The sequence below is a fragment of the Nerophis lumbriciformis genome, linkage group LG09 (assembly GCF_033978685.3).
Source record: "Nerophis lumbriciformis linkage group LG09, RoL_Nlum_v2.1, whole genome shotgun sequence".
NCBI lineage: Eukaryota > Metazoa > Chordata > Actinopteri > Syngnathiformes > Syngnathidae > Nerophis > Nerophis lumbriciformis.
In genome coordinates, this window is record NC_084556.2 from 33,144,407 (window position 1) to 33,164,467 (window position 20,061).

General features: G+C 40.3%; 1 protein-coding gene and 1 long non-coding RNA gene across 2 annotated transcripts in view; both read left to right on the plus strand.

The window, feature by feature from the left end:
- Positions 1–275: 275 nt before the first annotated feature.
- LOC140679033 (uncharacterized) lies at positions 276–2,029 on the plus strand. The gene is made up of 3 exons (XR_012050609.1): positions 276–406; positions 530–684; positions 1,937–2,029. It is a non-coding gene; the product is annotated as an uncharacterized lncRNA (long non-coding RNA).
- A 339-nt stretch (positions 2,030–2,368) lies between these two features.
- The window catches only part of sytl2a (synaptotagmin-like 2a), a 37,899-nt gene continuing 20,206 nt past the window's right edge, over positions 2,369–20,061 (plus strand). Inside the window, exons 1-9 of the mRNA XM_072913783.1 lie at positions 2,369–2,385; positions 2,706–2,769; positions 2,848–2,929; positions 5,713–7,104; positions 13,077–13,178; positions 13,319–13,375; positions 13,463–13,563; positions 15,478–15,582; positions 19,875–20,044. Coding sequence (XP_072769884.1) covers positions 2,369–2,385; positions 2,706–2,769; positions 2,848–2,929; positions 5,713–7,104; positions 13,077–13,178; positions 13,319–13,375; positions 13,463–13,563; positions 15,478–15,582; positions 19,875–20,044 — 2,090 coding nt within the window. The remainder of the gene's footprint in view (positions 2,386–2,705; positions 2,770–2,847; positions 2,930–5,712; positions 7,105–13,076; positions 13,179–13,318; positions 13,376–13,462; positions 13,564–15,477; positions 15,583–19,874; positions 20,045–20,061) is intronic.

Genomic DNA, 20,061 nt, shown 5'->3' on the forward strand with positions numbered 1-20,061 from the left:
AGTACAATTTCTGGCTACTCTGTCGATCACCTCTGCAACTAACAGATGCAAAACTTGGGCGAGTAATTTCACTATTAAAATATGAATTTTAGATGTTAAAATCCTGGGGGGATCTCCTATTTGCAACACCTGTATTTCATCGTCTTAATTTTTCATTTTTCTTGAACCCTGAAGTTTTCACCTTGAAACTGCTTTATTTTGAGTTTGAAATAACGAGAAAGTGACAAATAGTTTTTGTTTTCCCAATTAAATTTGAATTCAAGTCCAAAGGAGAGGATGAGGTTCCAGGTGATGAAACAATCAACATGATCGACCTGAGTTTTCTCACAGAGGGCGAACAAGAGACTATCCTGACTGTGTTGAAAAGAGATGCAGAGCTGAAGAAAGCCGAGGAGCAGCGTGTACAGTAAGTTCATCTTTGTCATCAATTTAAAAAACGATTTTGTTCCACCTCTTTGGAAAAGTCTGAAGTGTAGGTGTAATTGGAAGACAAGTAAATGTGCATGGGTGTCTGTGTGTTTGTGTACAGAAACTTAAAGAAGACATTGAGAGGCAAGAGCCATCTCAGGTATTTGACTGGAGAATGGTTTTACGAGACGAAACTGCACCGCCATCAGGATCGCATCCATGGCTCTGATATTATCAGAGCCTCCATGAAGCACACAAGTAAACCACTTTATAAATGTGAGTTCAGTACTGCTTAATACATGAGTGTATGAGAACTAGGTATGCTAGGATATAGGTCTTGACTGTATGATTAGTCTGAGTAACAATCACGGTTTCACGATTATTGTGCATTGATTAATTTGACAATACACATTTTTTATAAAATAACAGACATTCCTTGCAGATTTTTCAAATAATAACAGAATAACAGTACAAAATGATAAATACAAACAAAAGTATTAATAAAAAAATAATAAATGTATCAATAAAATAAGACTAATAAACTCAAGTGGTATTGTCAACAAATGTCATCCATGTATATGTATTAATTTGACCATAATTTACTATAAGCCACTACTTTTTTTCAAAGCTTTGAACCCTGCGTCTTATACAAAGGTGCGGATAATCTTTTCTTTGCTAAGGGCTAAATTATGAAATGGATTAAGCAAAGAAATCAAACAATGTACTAAAATAATCTACTTTTAGAAACTGTTCAAACTCAAAGTGTTTACAAAGTACCAGGAAGAAGAATCCTGATAAACATCTTGAACCTTATGAAAAAATGAGAACATCTTATTTATCTCATAAAGGATGAATACAGACATCAACTATTTTTTTGCTTTGTTTGATCAGCCGTTTTCCTGCCGTTTTACAAGCACCATTCAAAAACAGTTTTTCTATGCAAATGTCTAATTTCACAAAGTACCAGCATACATCTGCTGCTTATAGTCCGGTGCAGCTAATGCATGGAAAATGTTTTATTTTTTATTTTCAAATTTAGTGGGTGTGGTTTATGTACCAATGGGGCTTATAGTCCATAAAATATGTTATTTTATGCTGTGTTAATAATAACTGGAAGGCACATAGTTAATTCCCATGGTATAATGCTGTTAATATACAACGGTATGGTTGTGTTTTACACTTGCTATATTAACTTATAATGCCTATAGTTTATTTAACAAAGACAGGAAGAAGCAATCTCTGAATGGTCAAATACAATAAGATCAAGACCGGACCTAAAATTCAACCAGCCAAAAGGCTTGTTTCGATGCAAAAGGCCCAAGTTTAACAGAAAAAAATGCATAAACTTCACAACTAAGGATGTTCTTTTTCAACATCTCAGATGCATGACCTTTTATTGTCATTACATGTGTCTTGTATTCTCTTGAGTATCTGTCGATAAATAGTGGATGATATAACTAAGTGCTTTGTTAAAAATGTGTATGTTATGATTAAGTTCTTTGTGTAAAATGATTGCTCTCTGTTGTAGTGAACGACAGTTTTTTCTGTGTAAAGAACAATGAGGAGTTTCTTCAACCTCTTCTTGCTGATGGTCATTGGGAGCCACACAGACAAATTGGCCATGCAAGGTGAGGAATTACAGTTTTGGTAACAGTTATTATATTGTTTTGCAGAACACTTTTAGCTATGCCTGGTTAGCCAAATATAGATATACAATTAGTATAGAGTTAAACAGAAATATTTACAAAAAAATAAATCCTCAGTCTGGTTTGTACATTGAGTATTATAATCCGGGCTGTGTGTTTTAAGAAGTATCACATGTTTGGCTAGTCAAGTAGATTAATTGGGTGTGACTGCTGGAGAGTAGTCATGCACATGACCGATCCTTTGAAATCCTCAATAATCTTCTTATATGGTCATGTGTTACATGTTTTCTTCATCTTTAACAATAGCAGACATCATGAAAGTCATACACAGGTAAAATGTATTTTAAGATGGAATTTCAATTCCTTTGTGTTAAAACTATTTTGCCGTTTTTACGTTGTACTTAATTTAAAATAAATATATAAATAGGCTCTAACACCCCCCACAACCCCAAAAGGGACAAGCGGTAGAACATGGATGCATGGATATAAATATAATACATTAAACATTTGGCAAACGTGTAGCACTGGAAGTGTGGTTTTGAAAAAAAAAAAGTGTCTTCATAATCCGAATAAAATATCTTTTTTAGGACCTTTTATAACCCTGGAAGTTTTTTGACATGTTTTTGGATTATTTTGTGCTTTTTCCATTAGGTTTCAAAGTCAGAATCCCCTTGAAAAGCGACATAGAAAATCATCATTACAACCACCCTCAAAGGTATGTGATATGAAAACACAGTAAAGGTCGTTCTGTAACCTAAAATAAATGATTCAATTGTTTATTCTTTGTTTTCAGAAAAGGGAAAACCCATTTAACTTTGAAGAAACCACCTGCCATTTTGAGGAAGCAACTGATGAAATCAAAACATCACACAATGGTAAGTTTAAAAAATAAAAAATAAAACAGATGGAGTGGGCAAAGGCATAAACTCAGTTTTTTTCCACATAGTGGGGCGGGGAGACCCCGTGCCATATTAGGGGGGATCGTGAGAGGCAGAACGACTTCCAGTGTTTACGTCTTTATTCATGTTTGAACGATACATAAGCCTCCAGCTAGGGAGCAACAGTGCTTGAATTAATCAACAAGCTGACTAGAAAAATCTGACAAAGTATAAGAGTTTACTGTGACTACTGTAGGTAATGAGGATGATTATAATATACAATATATTCATGGAGAATAATTATTCGGAGCAAATGTTGGTCAACAACTGGTTGGATGCAAGAAATTTGGGGGTGCGACAATAGAATTATTTCCTTTTGGACAGGGATATTCAAATAAATTGTTTTGTGGGCCACATTTTCAAAATGCTAAGGACAGGGGGGGAAACTTTTTCCTTCACTATTAGTTTTATCTGTATATTCCGGAGAACCAGCTTCCTCTACAGTAAACGTTTGATTTTGGTCTATTTATTTTGTCAGAGTTACAGTTTTTAAGGACCTTATGCAAAAAAGCTATGACAGCACTCTCATGTTTTTAAGAATCTGCTCCAATGTCAGTCTCTCACAAGTTTTTTTTCTAACTGAACTTGCGGACCACCAGTTGAATAACCCTAATAATGAAAAAGAGAGGACCTAAAATGGAACCTGGAGGAACACTACAAGTGTAACTAAAAAAAAAAGTGGAACAAATGACTACTGACTGCATCTGAAGTAAACAAGCTACAGCAACACCTTAGTTACATAAATCACCTTACAAAAAAAAATTGTAACCACCAAAAAGCAGGGGACTTAAAGGGGTGCCTTGAGGAACGCTTCAGTTATGTAAATCACAAGTTAGGACCCCAGTGTCTATGTTTGCTAGCAAAGTTAACATATCAATGCAAGGATCTGCCAGTTAGTTTACAGTGGCCCGAGATCCTCTATATAACAGGACCACTTTAGTCTTTTTAAATTAAATTCGGGGCAGGTATGGTGTCGTTCCCCGGCCGGATTTAGTGATCGAGCCGGCAGTTGAATGGCCTTGCTGAAGGGGACCATGACAGAAAATAATTGAGAACCACTGGCCTAACTTGTTTCAAACACTCCAACAAATATGTTGACACCAGTATGGTTTGGTTGGGAATTTGTGGTGGCATCCCCATCATGCCCTCGGTTATTGGTACATATGTATGAATGAACAATGGCTCAATGTGCTTTGGATGTCTACAAAAGCATTGTTTAAATCAAATCCATCATGTTTTAATTTATCTAGGCATCATATTACGCAAACCCCAATTTTATTGAATGTAAGCACTGTTTTTTGTGTATTTAGGATCCTCGTACTGTAAGTGAGAACCGAACATTTTAATTCAAACTATGGAGTAGATATTTATAAAACAATGTTGCTTTGTTCCAAACTGAACCGTTTTAGATTTGCCCTCGACATGTAACGTACATATGTGTCATATGTCAACTTGTGACTTCACCGGATAGCTCCATACATCGTAGATGTTTTCTGGCTGAGGCTTGCACAAGTTCTCCATTTTTACTTTTCGTAGCGTTTTTTGTCGTCCATACAAAAATATAGCATGTCCAAGGTGGGACCCAAAACGGAAAATGCTCTGTTATTGGTTGTATTAAACAGCCCAGGTCACGACACCTACCTCCAGCCTCATCAAAAGAAGTAAGAATTTCGGCGTTGACTTTTGTGTTTTGCAGCAATGTGCCTAAAACTACAAAAAAATCTCTTTGTGCGTGCAAACCCCTTTGAAGACAATATGCATAAGGGTTTTCCCAGAACCTACATTTAAAGGATAGGTCAGGCCATAGTACATACTATTTATGGGAGGACTGTCCAAATGGTGACCCCCAGAGGCCTAATCCGGCCCTGGAATGGCGCCATACCGGCCCCCGAGTTTAATAAAAAAAATTTGGAGACAAACTTTGGAGCAAAATCCTAAAAACACTGGAGTGCTTCTGTATAAGTCGCACCGGAGTATAAGTCGCACCTGCCGAAAATGCATTTTAAAAAAGGAAAAAAACATGTATAAGTCGCACTGGAGCCTGGCCAAACTATGAAAAATACTGCGACTTATAGTCCGAAAAATACGGTACATGTAATGCATTATATTGTGCCATCAGCGGATAGCAGAAAGCGGCTTGAAGATTATTTGTAAAAACATAATCTATGCAAAATTTTGACCACAGAACAACCGCTGCATGTTATTTCGACCACAAAGAAGTATTTGAAATGTAGAAACAAGTCATAATATGACCCTTTTAAATAAATTCTGATGGCATCCGTGCCTCACCTGGCATGAAACTTACCTCATGTTTCTGTCCAACACAGATGGACTTTTAGGTCTATTATCCTTTTCCATTGTCTGGTTGTCACAAATGTATTTGTGTAAAATAGCTCTGAACAACAAATGTATGAACAAAGAGGCTTTCAAACAAATGTAATCAAATGGTGAGGCAACCATTGTGCATTTAAGTATTTTTCCACCATTTTCCATTGTTTGAATGTTATAATACAGCCAATTAAATGATCTGTTTTATACATTGTCAATGAAAAATGTTTGCTGTTATTTGAATATAATGTGTTTATTAGGCCCATAATAATATATCTGTGAAATATGTCAAATAGTCATGTATAGAATATTGTGTAAAGCATGACACTATGATACACCAAAATTATTAATGGAAATTATATTGATCAAGCGGGATGTTGTTTTTTCTACAGATCTCACCAAGAACAGTGAACAGGGTGATTACCTAACCTTGTCAGTGCCCACACTTTCATCTGCACCTCAGCAGGACAATTTTCTCGACTCAGCCTTTGAAGAGGCTCATCATTCTCACGTCACAGACTGGCCAGAAGAGAATGTTCTTCAACCAACCACCATCAATTATGTCAAGTCGAATGGAGAATTCAAGCCCGTGGCAAACAGTGTTTTACCAAAGCCTCGACAGTTGCTCATTAGAAGTGCTGAAGAAAATAATGCAGAAAGACAGCAGGATTTGGTGAAGACGCCTCAAATAAACCCACCCATGAATACTTTTAGGCTACAAGTAGAAACAGCACAATCTATTATGGAAACATTTATAGCTGTCAAAGAACAAGCTGAAATTTTCAAGATGAAAGAAACTGCAACACTACAATTTACGGGAGAGAAGCTCAAAGACATTATTAGCACAGGTGATTCAGGACATCACCAAAACAACGTGGAGGAAAAGCCTGTTGAGGCCTCAGGGAAGATAAATAATAGCACCTGCAAAAGAATATCAATGGAACAGCATGTAAATGAAGACCGTACCATGACAGTATTAGAAGTTCAACACAGTCCTCAGAATGCTCAGATATACACCATCAAGAGAAGCAAAATGGAAATATTGGTCGGGAAAACTGCCCCAAACCCAGTAGAAATTGTTGTTTCCTCCTCACAGATCGAATCTGGCATCACAGTAGATTTGGTCACAGGACAAGCATTTCCCATTCGTCCCTGCAAAATCCAAGCTCCAAAAGCAAAAGAAGTCAGGAGTAGTTCAACTAAAACTCGTCACCCTCGAGTCCTTCAAAGAAAATTGCCCTCTCCCAATATATCGAGTTTGGAAGGCTCTCCCTTGAGGACATTTGCAATAGACATTGACCCACAAACTAAAGTTGATTATAATGAGCAACCTAAAAATCCAGTGCCAAGACAGAAGAAGAATGTTTGCAGGATACAGCAGATGTTCCAGAAGGATCCCAAACTTACTGTGGAAAACTGTTTTTCTCCTTTGCAAATACCAAAGCCAGTTACTAAAGAGGCTAACTCTCGGAATGAAAGGTCTCATCAAAGAGGTGTAAGTTACTTTAATAATTTAGAGCAATTAATAGATTCACAAAGTCTTGCCAGGTCTGCTATCCCTCAGGATTATCAGCACTACCTTGGGCCCCATGAGAAAGCCCATATCCCACCTTTTCAAAGTGATGAAGTTGCTCGAGAGTCTAAGATAATCACTGTGGGATACCAAGAGGACAAAGGAGACAATCCAATTCCCACAGGATTGCGGATTATTCAAAGTAAAGATAAAACATGCAACCAGCAAATGTCAACCAGGTTCAGGTGTCTGTCTCTGGAAAGTTTAAGAGGTGAGTTTAAAAAAAAACATTCTGCATACATCTTTGACAATAGTTTCAAGTACATCTGATCGTGTCCGCCTTTTTATAATGTAGAATTTTTTGACACACTTTTGCTATATGTAAGTGTCCAGTTTAGGTGATGTGGACACCTACTATCAAGCAAAATATGAATGCAACACTTTTGGTTTTGCTTTCATTTTTCATGAGCTGAACTCAAAAGATCCAAAAGTGTTTCTATGTATAAGTGAAGTGAAGTGAATTACATTTATTATAGCGCTTTTTCTCAAGTGACTCAAAGCGCTTTACATTGTGAAACCCAATATCTAAGTTACATTTAAACCAGTGTGGGTGACACTGGGAGCAGGTGGGTAAGGTGTCTTGCCCAAGGATACAACGGCAGTGACTAGGATGGCGGAAGCGGGGATCAAACCAGCAACCTTCAAGTTGCTGGCGCGGCCGCTCTACCAACCGAGCTATACCGCCCCACATTAAAAAAAGGCCTGTTTCTTGTCTTTGTTGCCGGAATAGTCATTCCACTTAACAGGTGCGGCATATAATCATGCTAATAAGACAGCATGATTATTGCACAGGTGTACCTGCGCATCGATTTGGTCAGGTTGTTGACTTTGTCCTGTAGAGTGTTGGTCTTCAAGGGCTTTGCAAAGTTGCTGGATATTGTGAGGAAATGGAGCATACTGTCGTATCTACTGATCCAGGGCACCCTTAACATGCTCAGTGGGTCACATGTTGGTAAAGTATGTTGTGCATGCAAGAACTGGGATGTTTTTGGCTTCCAGAAATTGTGTATATATCTTTGCAACATGAGATGATCGTCGTGGATAAATGGCACAAGAATGGGCCTCAGGATTTCGTCACAATCACAGCTCAGCCCATGATCAACTTTGGGCTGTATGGAAGACCCTGAACCACCTGTGCGTCGGAGAGGAGCGGTGCAAAGCGTCCATTAAGGGGTGGAAGCTGGCAGTATCAGATTCATGTACATGTGGAGCACTCTAAACCAAGGAGCACCTTATGAGTTGCAGCCAGGTCCCAGTGTACTGGAAATGACCTTGCATAACCAAGCGCAGCAGCACTCGCTTACGCCAACCACTGGAGGGACCAGCTACGAAGATGGCCAGACACGATGAAGAAGAAGCATGCTTATTTCATGCTCCTTCAACACTTGCAACAGCCGTGGCATTGCGCTGTCTGATACAACTGCATATTTTGAAGAAGCCTTTTTTGGCCAGCCTAATACACATTTGTGCAATAACAATGCTGTCCAATCAACATTTTAATATGGGGGTAGATGGAAAGCTAAATATTTGCTCACTTAACAGATTAGAAATATTTGTGAAGAGAGTTTAGGGAAAAAATACCCTTTTTAGTATACATTGAAAAAATATTTTTGATCATTTAGTTTAGCTCAAGAAAGATGGGAGTAAAAACAAAAGTGCTGCATTTGTATTTTTGTTTAGGGTTTATTTAGGTATAGCACATAGCTGCATAGCCAGACCAAGTTAAGAAAAAGCCAATAGGTTACAAAACAAAACAAAAAGACGATAAAAAGAGGGTATTAGAAGGCACTATAGAAAATCAAAGTACTATCTAAGTCAGGGGTGGGCAATTAATTTTTACCGGGGGCTGCATGAGCAACCCGAGCACTGCTGGAGGGCCACACCGACGATATTTCAATTAAATTTTGCTCAAATTATTTTTGATATACCGTAAGATAAATAATAATAATAATAATAATAATAATTTCATTTAACCTAACTTAACTTCATACAAAATCAGATTGCTTTTGATGGTTTTATTTTTAACACTGTCTTACACAACACTTCCTGATGTATAATACAATGCAAAAATTTCAATTTCTGTCACTTTATACTGCATCCTCTTTAAAAGTCCAACATTTTTCCCCGTCAGATTTGGACAACCATCTGTTGTCACACCTGCCAGCCTGTCCCATTTCAGTCCTAACATGTCCAAACACGCATTTACCTACGGGAACAAGTCATTACCTGTGGTTGTCTCTTTAATTGACTGCATGGCTGCCAGCTACTCCGTGATTTGAAAGTCTGCAATTATCCCACGTAAGAAGATGAGCAGCTGGGCGGTGTCACGTACATCGCAGCTCTCATCTCATCTCTTCTTCGGGCATATCAGCGCAACAGAGTCCAATGAGCATTCCTTAATAACCTCTCCGTCAGAAAACGCCTTACTTTTTCTGGCGATTTTGTGAGTTTCTGGCGATTTTGTGAGAAATGACGAAACTTGTCCTGACAGCTGCATCTCTGGGGGTGTGAAATTTGGCAAAAAGTCCTTGTTGGGTTTGCAGTATTACCATCAACGCATCAGCCTCCCTTGCGCGCGCTTCATCAGACAGAGTCCGGTATTTTTCCTCGTGCTTCGTCGTGTAGTGGCGATTCAAATTATATTCTTTAAACACAGCAACCTGTGTACCACAAATTAAGCACACGGCTTTACCTTTAAATTCTGTAAAGAAATACTTGGCAGTCCATGTCTTGTTGAAAACACGGCATTCGTCATCAACTTTTCTCTTTTTAGCGTCTCGGGGGTAAGGGGGCATCACTTGTCGCTGTGCACCTTCACTCACAGGTTACAAACGGACATACGCCCATAAATAACAATTTTCAAAATAAAAGCAGCACAGTTGTATTGCACGCACGACATAGATGTTTTTTTTTAAATTTATTTTGTAATTTGTGATTGCCGCTGTTCACATTCACTCACAATCGCGCACGAGCATACGTCCACACGGAAGTAATACAAATAACGCTTTTCAAAACAAAAGCAGCACCGTTGTATTGCATACTCGACATAGATACTTTTTAAAATTTATTTTGTAATTTATGTTTGGCCTCACGCGGGCCGGACAGGGACGCACAAAGGGCCGGATGTGGCCCGCGGGCCGCCGAATGCCCAGGTCTGATCTAAGTAGTCCAACCAAACCCCAGAGTTTAATGCCGAATGGTGTAACTCAGGATTCAAAATGCCAAATAGGGTTGTTAAAAGCTGTCTTCCACTGGTTTCCATCTCAAATTCTGACTAAATTGCACTCATTTAGAAGGTCCAATTTGAAAAAATGTTTGCAAAATGTAGAGGAGAAAAGCGGGAATCAATAAGAACAAGCTGTAATTGATTTTTGATGGTTATGTTGTTGAGCGCACTGCAGGGTCTCAATGAGACATCTTCCCTATCAAAAAAAAAAAGCTTTGCCTAAAAGGGAAGGTAGAAAGGCGATTGAGACCATTAGGCAGCAAAGTGGAAGTATAATTTCCTCGGGCGGATTACAAATATTAATGAAGTGGCAGGAAGGTAAAGCGTCTCCGTGAAAGGGAGCAATATCGCAGCCATGAGGTCTATGGGGTAAAAGCACTACTGCTCTGTCCTCCCTGAATACCTCTTTAAAGTAATGCCAATCCTTGGGGACTAGTAAAAGATCAGTTTGTTCCGGAGGTGACATGTTAGCAATGGTAGAACGATTGGATGCGGAACGGAGAGATTGAGAATGACAAATGTGTATTCTAAGCCAGGTAGGCCAAGAACAATGGGTGCGGCGGGTGACAAAATTACCCCCAAAAAATCGAAGTCTTACAAAATCATTACTGGATATTTCTGAATATGAGCCAGGAGGCACCGGTCGAGTGAGCAAACCTCTTTGGCCGCCGAAAGACAAAACAAGAATTTTATGCAAGTTAACAACATTTGAATACATGTACCAATAATCTAAGTACTTTAGAGTCTATAAGTGTGGTAATGCCAATAATTCCCTCCCAGGTAAAAGTACTTGACAGTTGGAAGTAGTTAAGCGAGGCTTCGAGAGTTAAATGACCCAGGGTGCATATGCCTCCAGAGGTCCTCTGGGTCGAAAAGGGCACTCAAAGATGACGTGACCAGCTTGGGCTGAGTACAAGCCAAGATGCAAGTGCAAACAGTGAGACTGGTCGGCGGGAGCGAGACATCTTGCATGGGTTACTCACCGCTGGCTGGGTCACACATGGTTTCAGTGGAGATATCCTTATGAGTAGATGTTTGAAAAGTGGTGACATACAGAAGTACAGTAGGAGGAAGAGGTTACACGCAGGGACCATGCAGAGCTCTATCAGCGATTAAAATCCGTCAAAATGTTTTAGTACAACTTTGGTAAGCTATGAAGCCGCACCGCTTGATGGATTATCGGCGCATTACAGCTACCGTACTCAACAAACAGTATTATCATGATCTCTGTAAGGACCGCAAAATGGCACCTATTAGCAGACATATTATCTTGCGTTTTGTTTCGCAATATTATGCAAAACCAACCTTTCTTACCTTCTGGTACATGCTGATGTGTTTTTTGCGAACTACATAAGTCCTGAAAATTTGTGTGTCCGTCATTGTAGTCTGTGACGACATCATAGTCAATAAGCTTCTTCTTTTTATCTATCTTCTTGTTATGGGACATTCATCCTTTGCTATTGCCATTTCTAATATAAAGTAGCAGACAATATGACCGGTGCACCTTTTGTATGCAAAGTGGTCAGAAAAATACAGTACTCTTCGCTGCCAGAATGCAGAAGTCAAAATGTCAGCTACGGGAAGCCTTTTTTTGGCTCTGAGCCAGCAGGCGTCTAACTGCATAGCCCCTCCTCTAGGGGTGACCAAACACTATGTAGTAAGTCTGAAAATGAATTGCATAACTCGGGTCGGTTCTCCTAAAATAGCCAGTGCCCAACATTTTCAGACAACAGACTAGCCTAGCTCAGCAGTTTGTGTGAGTGAGTAGTTGCTGGTGGAATTCCAATTGACAGAGATAAATACATTAATTGCACTTCCCATGGTAGCATGAGTACCTCGCAAAGTGATGAATAATAGGTTTCTTTATGCCACTGGGAGAGGGGCGGGTGGTGGTCCGCGGCAGCTGAGGAGAAGCAACCATGGTGCCAACGGGTGCCGGTGAGGAAGGGCTGACCAGCAGGCTGATTAGCTGACCCTCATTTGTGGAGATGGACTGGACTGATGGATATACCTGATGGCCTATGTTTACATGACATCCCTTTCTTGCTGTAAAAGGGGCTAGTCGCACAGGTTCAGATTCTGTGCCATGCCCATTGCTCCCAGATTCACAGCAAGTCCAAAAGGTTACAGTCACCAAAAGTATTTAATTATATGCAGCACACTGGGTAAAAGAAAACAACACAATGCAAAAATGATGCTTGGCATAAACGGAGGAAGACGGTGCAAAAAAGGCTATACAAATAGACGGCATCGGAAATATAGGCATGTCCAAAACTCCAAACTCACAGGTGAGTAGGAGAGCATCAAGGGGCTAGGAGGATGGAAAACAGGAACTAAATAATACTGGCAGGTAAAGTAGCTGAGATAAGATACATAAAAAAATACAGGAATGTCACTTGCAGCATGCGGATGATAAAGCACCTGGTATTGACAGGTAGCCTAAATACACCTAATTGCGGAATGGTGATAGGTGCAAAGAGTTGAAAGGTGCAAAGCAAAGAAATGCAATTCCCTCATGGCCACAAGTAGGAAAAAGGGAGACATCCTGCTTTCTCTGGCTCTTTGAAAAATGTCTGTCCTTTCCTTCTCCCCAAGGACGGATATTATTTTCCAAAGAGAGGTTGGGTTGTCTTTGTCCTATTTGACTGCGGTTTCCATGGTAACTGCTCTTCTGCTGGCTTATCTTGATGAGAAATGACGCTCACAAATACCTTACACCCTCATGCAGGGCTCTATTGTGTGACTTTAAAACTTACAATTCACAGTAATACCCAATGATATACTATAATAACCATATGATGGTTAACATGCAAAAATATGATGGAAATATCAATATATTGTTTCATTACATGTATGTGTATGCTGGCAATATTTGTGGTCAGCATAGAAATATTCAAATCATGCGGCACATAAATGCATAGGAAACTAGAAATTGTACTGTCTTTTTGTTTATGCAGGTTCTGGTGATGAATGTCATCTAATTAACTTCCACAATCTGAAAAAATCTCCAAGATTCATGTCATCAACAAAGAGCCTGAGGGACCTATATCACAAAAGCAGTAAGATAGCATTTTACTGTAGCCGTCTTACATCAGACAATACCCTAATACTGTATGTCCACAGTTTTAGAATCTGTAGGCAATAAAAAAAAAAAAAAATTATAATGAGTTATATTTTTTATGCATATAACTTGTCTTAGGAGAAGAAAAGAGCAACAGCAACTCAAGAGAAGAAATTAATCAAAGTGTGAATGATGGTAGTTATATGTTCCTCTTATTCTACATTTTTTAAAGACACCATGTTTCACAATTGGATATTAAGGATTAAATAATGTATTTTCCAGTTTCCTCTTTTTCACCATCAATCTCTTCAATCAAACAACATCAAATCAGATCAACGTGGGTCCAAACCAGTCTGTCTTTGCCTGTCCTACAGCAGAACGAGGTAAATTGTTGTAAATTGAAATGGTTAAAACCACCTACTTTACACCACCTTCCTGATTACACTACAAATGCTCCAAGAAAATGAGAACTAATCCTGTCATAAATAGAAATGCGCTGATTGATCAGTACATGCTGATTTCCTTTAAAGTACGTAATTAGCCAAGCCTTTCTATGTGGATCACAAAAGCTAATCAATCCCCTCTGGCTGACACTATGGGCCTGATCTATCAAGATCTAGCTATCAGTCTTGATCAATCACACTGTGTGTGCTAAATAAATACATTTACATTGTACATGTAGGAAGAGGGCTGATTGATCCATATATTGGTAGTGTCAATACCAAGAGTAGTATCAGTATATGATAAAAAATTGATCAGATCAATTTTATTTTATTTTTAAAGAAAATAAGGAACTAGTTTAAGTATAGTGTTGATATTAATTAACTGTCAATAGCATTTACTATAAATACATTGAAAATCAAAATGTTAATATATGTGATCGTCAACCTTCCCATTTTTGCTGGGAAATCCTGTTTTTTTTCCTTCTTTCCCGGTTTTTGCTCTTCACGAAAAAAAACAAGCCAACAAGCCTCGCAACACTAGGTTGGGGGAGACAATTAGGAGACTAATTAATAGGGATGTTCCGATCACGGATTTATGCGGCCGATTCCGATCATCCATGAGTGGGATCGGCCCATACCAATGCTGATCACATGTATTAACTATACATTTTTTAATTATGGTGAGTGCTATTGAGAGTTTTACACAATGGTTAAACTACTTCCTTTTTCTCTTTTATTACATACAATTGTTTGAGCAAAACAAAATCAATAGTACAAAATAACTAAACAAAATAAACTACCATCTACTACTCATTGAAATTATGTTTCCCTCACTTCTGTTAAAGAAATATTTTTATTTTTATTCTATTAAGTTAAGCAACAACAATTTCTGTTTCTGACAAAACCATTTTTTTTTTTTTTTTAATTCTGTTAATTGAAATAGTTTGCAATAACAATTAATTGCAGAGCTACAGTATTTGTTTCCCACATATTCACATTATATTATAACATGTGCATTTAATTAAATCCTGCTAGGAGTCAAATAGTATAAAACATGTGTACGTAGATTTGTCAGTCATCAGGTCATGTAATCCACAAACGTTGAATGGATGCAAGTGAGAAATATCTTCAACAAACACAAAGAGTCCAGTTGCCTCCATTCAACCTTTGTGGATAGTAGAACACATTTCACACAAATAAAAAAGGCCAACAGAAATTATGTCCTTCATTTTTCCAGGGAGTTGGCAACCCTAGTGGCCAGTTGGTCAGCACAGCCCTACTTACTATTTTTAAGTAAAAAGGAGCAGAAAGCTGCTCAAACTTGCTAATATTTTCTATAACATTGATGAAGAAATGGCGTGAGCCATCTTAAAAAATATCGCAAATAAGCTTCCCAAAGTAGCCCGGAATTTTTTGTATTTTCATTGTCACAATATTTCAGGGCTCCTCACAGGACTTGAATTACAATGGGTGGCGTAGTTGTTTGTGTAAAGCTTTTGTGAGGCAAAAGACGCCGGTTCAAGTTCAGGCTATTATGTGTCGTCAACTTTGTACTTTTTTTTCATGTCATTGCCTGAAATAAATAAATAAAATGGAAAAAAAAAAAAAAAAAAAAGGCTATGAACTATTTTTATTGATTTAACTGTGATTTGTGATAAATGAAAATCCCTTATTTTAAACACTTTCCTGGAAGATGTCCCATATTTTGATATTGCAACTGTTGACAGGTATGGATCAGTATCGGCCAGTCTCGTACAGGCTATTGTGAAAACATAATGGAACCATATTATATATTTATTTGTTTGTTACATAATATTTCTGTTCTGTTGTTCTATATATTTTGATGACTATTAGGCAGATAGTGACAGCCTTTTGGAGACCTCATTTGACAGTAGAAGAAACACAGGAAGCTCCGCATCAAACATTAGTTTCTCCTCGGGGATGGATTCCATGCCAAATGTAAGTACTTGGTCATTGTCGTCTTATTACATAACAAAGAATATGTCCTTTTGACACATTTTATTGACTTTGTCCATATAAACCTATGAAAAAAACTATCACACAGGAAATCAACAGTGAAAGTGTCCTTGTTTGAATTACTGAGTAAAATACGTTTTCCGAACTGAATTTGTGGGCCTCCATCAACAAATGACTACTGACTGCATCTAAAGTAAACATGCTACAGCAACACCATAGTTACTGTACATAAATCACAAAAAGGGGGAAAAAAAGTGTAAATGTGTAACTGCCAAAAAGGGGAGGACTTATAGGGGTGCCTTGAGGAACGCCTAAGTTATGTAAATCATAATCACGCACTATGTCCTGTATTTTTATTAAGTAAGTGGCCAACAGAGCCGATTATTTTGGTTTTTATGTACCGGGTTGGTGCACCCTGTAAAAGAAAAAGGTCAATCATGACGTCACACGCCAGTTTTTACACGGCAGTATCGCCACGCACCGAGCAGACATCTTGCCAGTGCAGCAGATAACTAAAGTAAGTGTATAAAAGTTAAAATAGAAGTGTTCTGCTGTCTATGGTTGCAATAGGCGCAATATTTATGTGAGCGTGTTTGTTTCCTTACTGAGTGCAGTTGGCTTGAGGTCATTTACACTTCGGTAGGAGAAGAGAGGTACGGTTGGCTTAAAACTATTAGTGGTGTGTCATTTATTCCACTTTAATGAGCTGCGGTGGTCGTGTTCTCATATACTCCGGAAAACAAGCAGGAAGCAGCAGGAGCAGTGTTCAGGTAGGAATTAATGTTTTTTCCAAAAATAAAAGCAAAAATGTAGCTGGGGAAAAGCTTTAAGAGGAACTTAGCTCAGGAGTAGCAATCAAATATACAACTTACATGTACAGGAATCAGAGGATGACTACCCAATCGCAAGCTGTCACCTGAAGCGAGCATTGATCCAGCAACTAAGGCTGGGAGACAACAGAATATAAAGGGGTGTGATTAGAGGAGGCAACAGGTGAGGAAACTAATTACTAAACCGAAACAGGAGTGTCTAATCAGTGTCCAAAGCAACAAGAAAAGTAAACCAAGGGAAAACACGCTGGAACAGAACTAGACACAAACCTCGGTAGAACCACAACAAACATAATATGAGCTATGACCTCTTAGGTCATGATCAATATATTGAATTTAAATATGATGTATGCTTAATTGTACATGCAATGTATTACTAATTATCCATCCATCCATCCATCTTCTTCCGCTTATCCGAGGTCGGGTCGCGGGCACAGCAGCCTAAGCAGGAAAGCCCAGACTTCCCTCTCCCCAGCCACTTCGTCCAGCTCCTCCCGGTGGATCCTGAGGCGTTCCCAGGCCAGCCGGGAGACATAGTCTTCCCAACATGTCCTGGGTCTTCCCCGTGGCCTCCTACCGGTCGGACGTGCCCGAAACACCTCTCTAGGGAGGTGTTCGGGTGGCATCCTGAACAGATGCCCGAACCACCTCATCTGGCTCCTCTCAATGTGGAGGAGCAGCGGCTTTACTTTGAGCTCCTCCCGGATGACAGAGCTTCTCACCCTATCTCTAAGGGAGATCCCCGCCATCCGGCGGAGGAGACTCACTTCGGTCGCTTGTACCCGTGATCTTGTCCTTTTGGTCATAACCCACAGCTCATGACCATAGGTGAGAATGGGAACGTAGATCGACCGGTAAATTGAGCGCTTTGCCTTCCGGCTCAGCTCCTTCTTCACCACAACGGATCGATACAGCGTCCGCATTACTGAAGACGCCGTACTGATCCGCCTGTCGATCTCACGATCCACTCTTCCCTCACTCGTGAACAAGACTCCGAGGTACTTGAACTCCTCCACTTGGGGCAAGATTTCCTCCCCAACCCGGAGATGGCACTCCACCCTTTTCCGGGCGAGAACCATGGACTCTGACTTGGAGGTGCTGATTCCCATCCCAGTCGCTTCACACTCGGCTGTGAACCGATCCAGTGAGAGCTGAAGATCTTGGCCAGATGAAGCCATCAGGACCACAACATCTGCAAAAAGCAGAGACCTAATCCTGCAGCCACCAAACCAGATACCCTCAACGCCCTGACTGCGCCTAGAAATTGTGTCCATAAAAGTTATGAACAGAATCGGTGACAAAGGGCAGCCTGGCCGGAGTCCAACCCTCACTGGAAACGGGTCCGACTTACTGCCGGCAATGCGGACCAAGTTCTGACACTGATCGTACAGGGAGCGGACTGCCACAATCAGACAGTCCGTTTCCCCATACTCTCTGAGCACTCCCCACAGGACTTCCCAGGGTACATGTTCGAATGCCTTCTCCAAGTCCACAAAGCACATGTAGACTGGTTGGGCAAACTCCCATGCACCCTCAAGGACCCTGCCGAGAGTATATGGCTGGTCCACAGTTCCACGACCAGGACGAAAACCACACTGTTCCTCCTGAATCTGAGGTTCGACTATCCGGCGTAGCCTCCTCTCCAGTACACCTGAATAGACCTTACCGGGAAGGCTGAGGAGTGTGATCCCACGATAGTTGGAATACACCCTCCGGTTCCCCTTCTTAAAGAGAGGAACCACCACCCCGGCCTGCCAATCCAGATGTACCGCCCCCGATGTCCACGCGATGTTGCAGAGTCTTGTCAACCAAGACAGCATCCTACTCAGTGGCCTAGTGGTTAGAGCGTCCGCCCTGAGATCGGTAGGTTGTGATTTCAAACCCCGGCCGAGTCATACCAAAGACTATAAAAATGAGACCCATTACCTCCCTGCTTGGCACTCAGCATCAAGGGTTGGAATTGGTGGTTAAATCACCAGAAATTATTCCCGGGCACGGCACTGCTGCTGCTCACTGCTTCCCTCACCTCCCAGGGGGTGAACAAAAGGATGGGTCAAATGCAGAGAACAAATTTCACCACACCTATTGTGCGTGTGACAATCATTGGCACTTTAACTTTAACTTAACTTAAGGAACTCCGGGCGGATCTCATCCACCCCCGGGGTCTTGCCACCGAGGAGCTTTTTAACTACCTCGGCAATCTCAGCCCCAGAAATAGGAGAGCCCACCACAGATTCCCCAGGCACTGCTTCCTCATAGGAAGACGTGTTGGTAGGATTGAGGAGGTCTTCGAAGTATTCCCTCCACCGATCCACAACATCCGCAGTCGAGGTCAGCAGCACACCATCCCCACCATACACGGTGTTGACATTGCACTGCTTCCCCTTCCTGAGGCGGCGGATGTTGGTCCAGAATCGCTTCGAAGCCGTCCGGAAGTCGTTTTCCATGGCTTCCCCGAACTCCTCCCATGTCCGAGTTTTTGCCTCCGCGACCGCTGAAGCTGCACACCGGTTGGCCTGTCGATACCTGTCTGCTGCCTCCGGAGTCCTATGAGCCAAAAGAACCCGATAGGACTCTTTCTTCAGCTTGACGGCATCCCTCACCGCCGGTGTCCACCAGCGGGTTCTCGGATTACCGCCACGACAGGCACCATTACCATTTTACTAATTATATTGAGTTTAAATAGAATGTGCACATCATTGTACATGTGATATATCATTATATTGATTTTAAATATAATGTACTGAACATTGTATACAACATTATATTGTTATTACAGTGTAAAGTCAGCTGAATGTAGGACAAAACACTCCCAGAAGTGACGTTATTTTGCCATAGTTTGTGCAGTAAAAAGCTGTGCGATACTCTAAAAAAAGAAGCAATGTCTTTAATTAGGGTCTAATATATTATTATAATCAATCGCCGATATGAAAAAATGTTTTGTAATATGCATTTTCTTGCATTTGGGTCTTTTCCAGACGCATAAATGCACTGCGGTGTTGTGATGGTCCACCGCCTCCCAGCACAGCGCACCATCGGTGCACTAAAAATAGTTCCTGTAGTCTAGATTGCGATTCTATATTGCAGAAAAGGTGTTACAGATTATAGATTTGTACTGCTTGTTTAGCATTGCACAACCACACAGGCTGGAGAGCACAAAACATTGTGGAGGGAATTTAAGTCTTTCTATTGGCACATAATGCCGGTTGAACACACAAAATCTTCATTAAAATAAGGTGGTTTGCACCATTTATCAATTGTACACACGCAAGTAGATCACACGCAACACGCCCACTAATAGTTTGCACATGCTGTTTAGCACACGGTATTTGGATCTTTGTAGACCAACCCTAGACCATTGACTAAAAAAATCCAACAATTTTTGCTAAAATCATTTTCTCATTATCTCCTGATGGTAATTACTTTGTTGTTGTTGTTGAGCAGGTCAGTGACAGCAGTAGGAGTATATGCACTGTAGATTTTAGTGGAGTTGAAGTCCAAGGAAGAATACACTATGCTGTGAACTACATTCAAAGACTTCAAGAATTCCACATATTTGTAGTGCTCTGCAAAGACCTGGCTGCGGCTGACACCAAGAGGCACTCTGCTGATGCGTAAGTTCCTGCAGTAT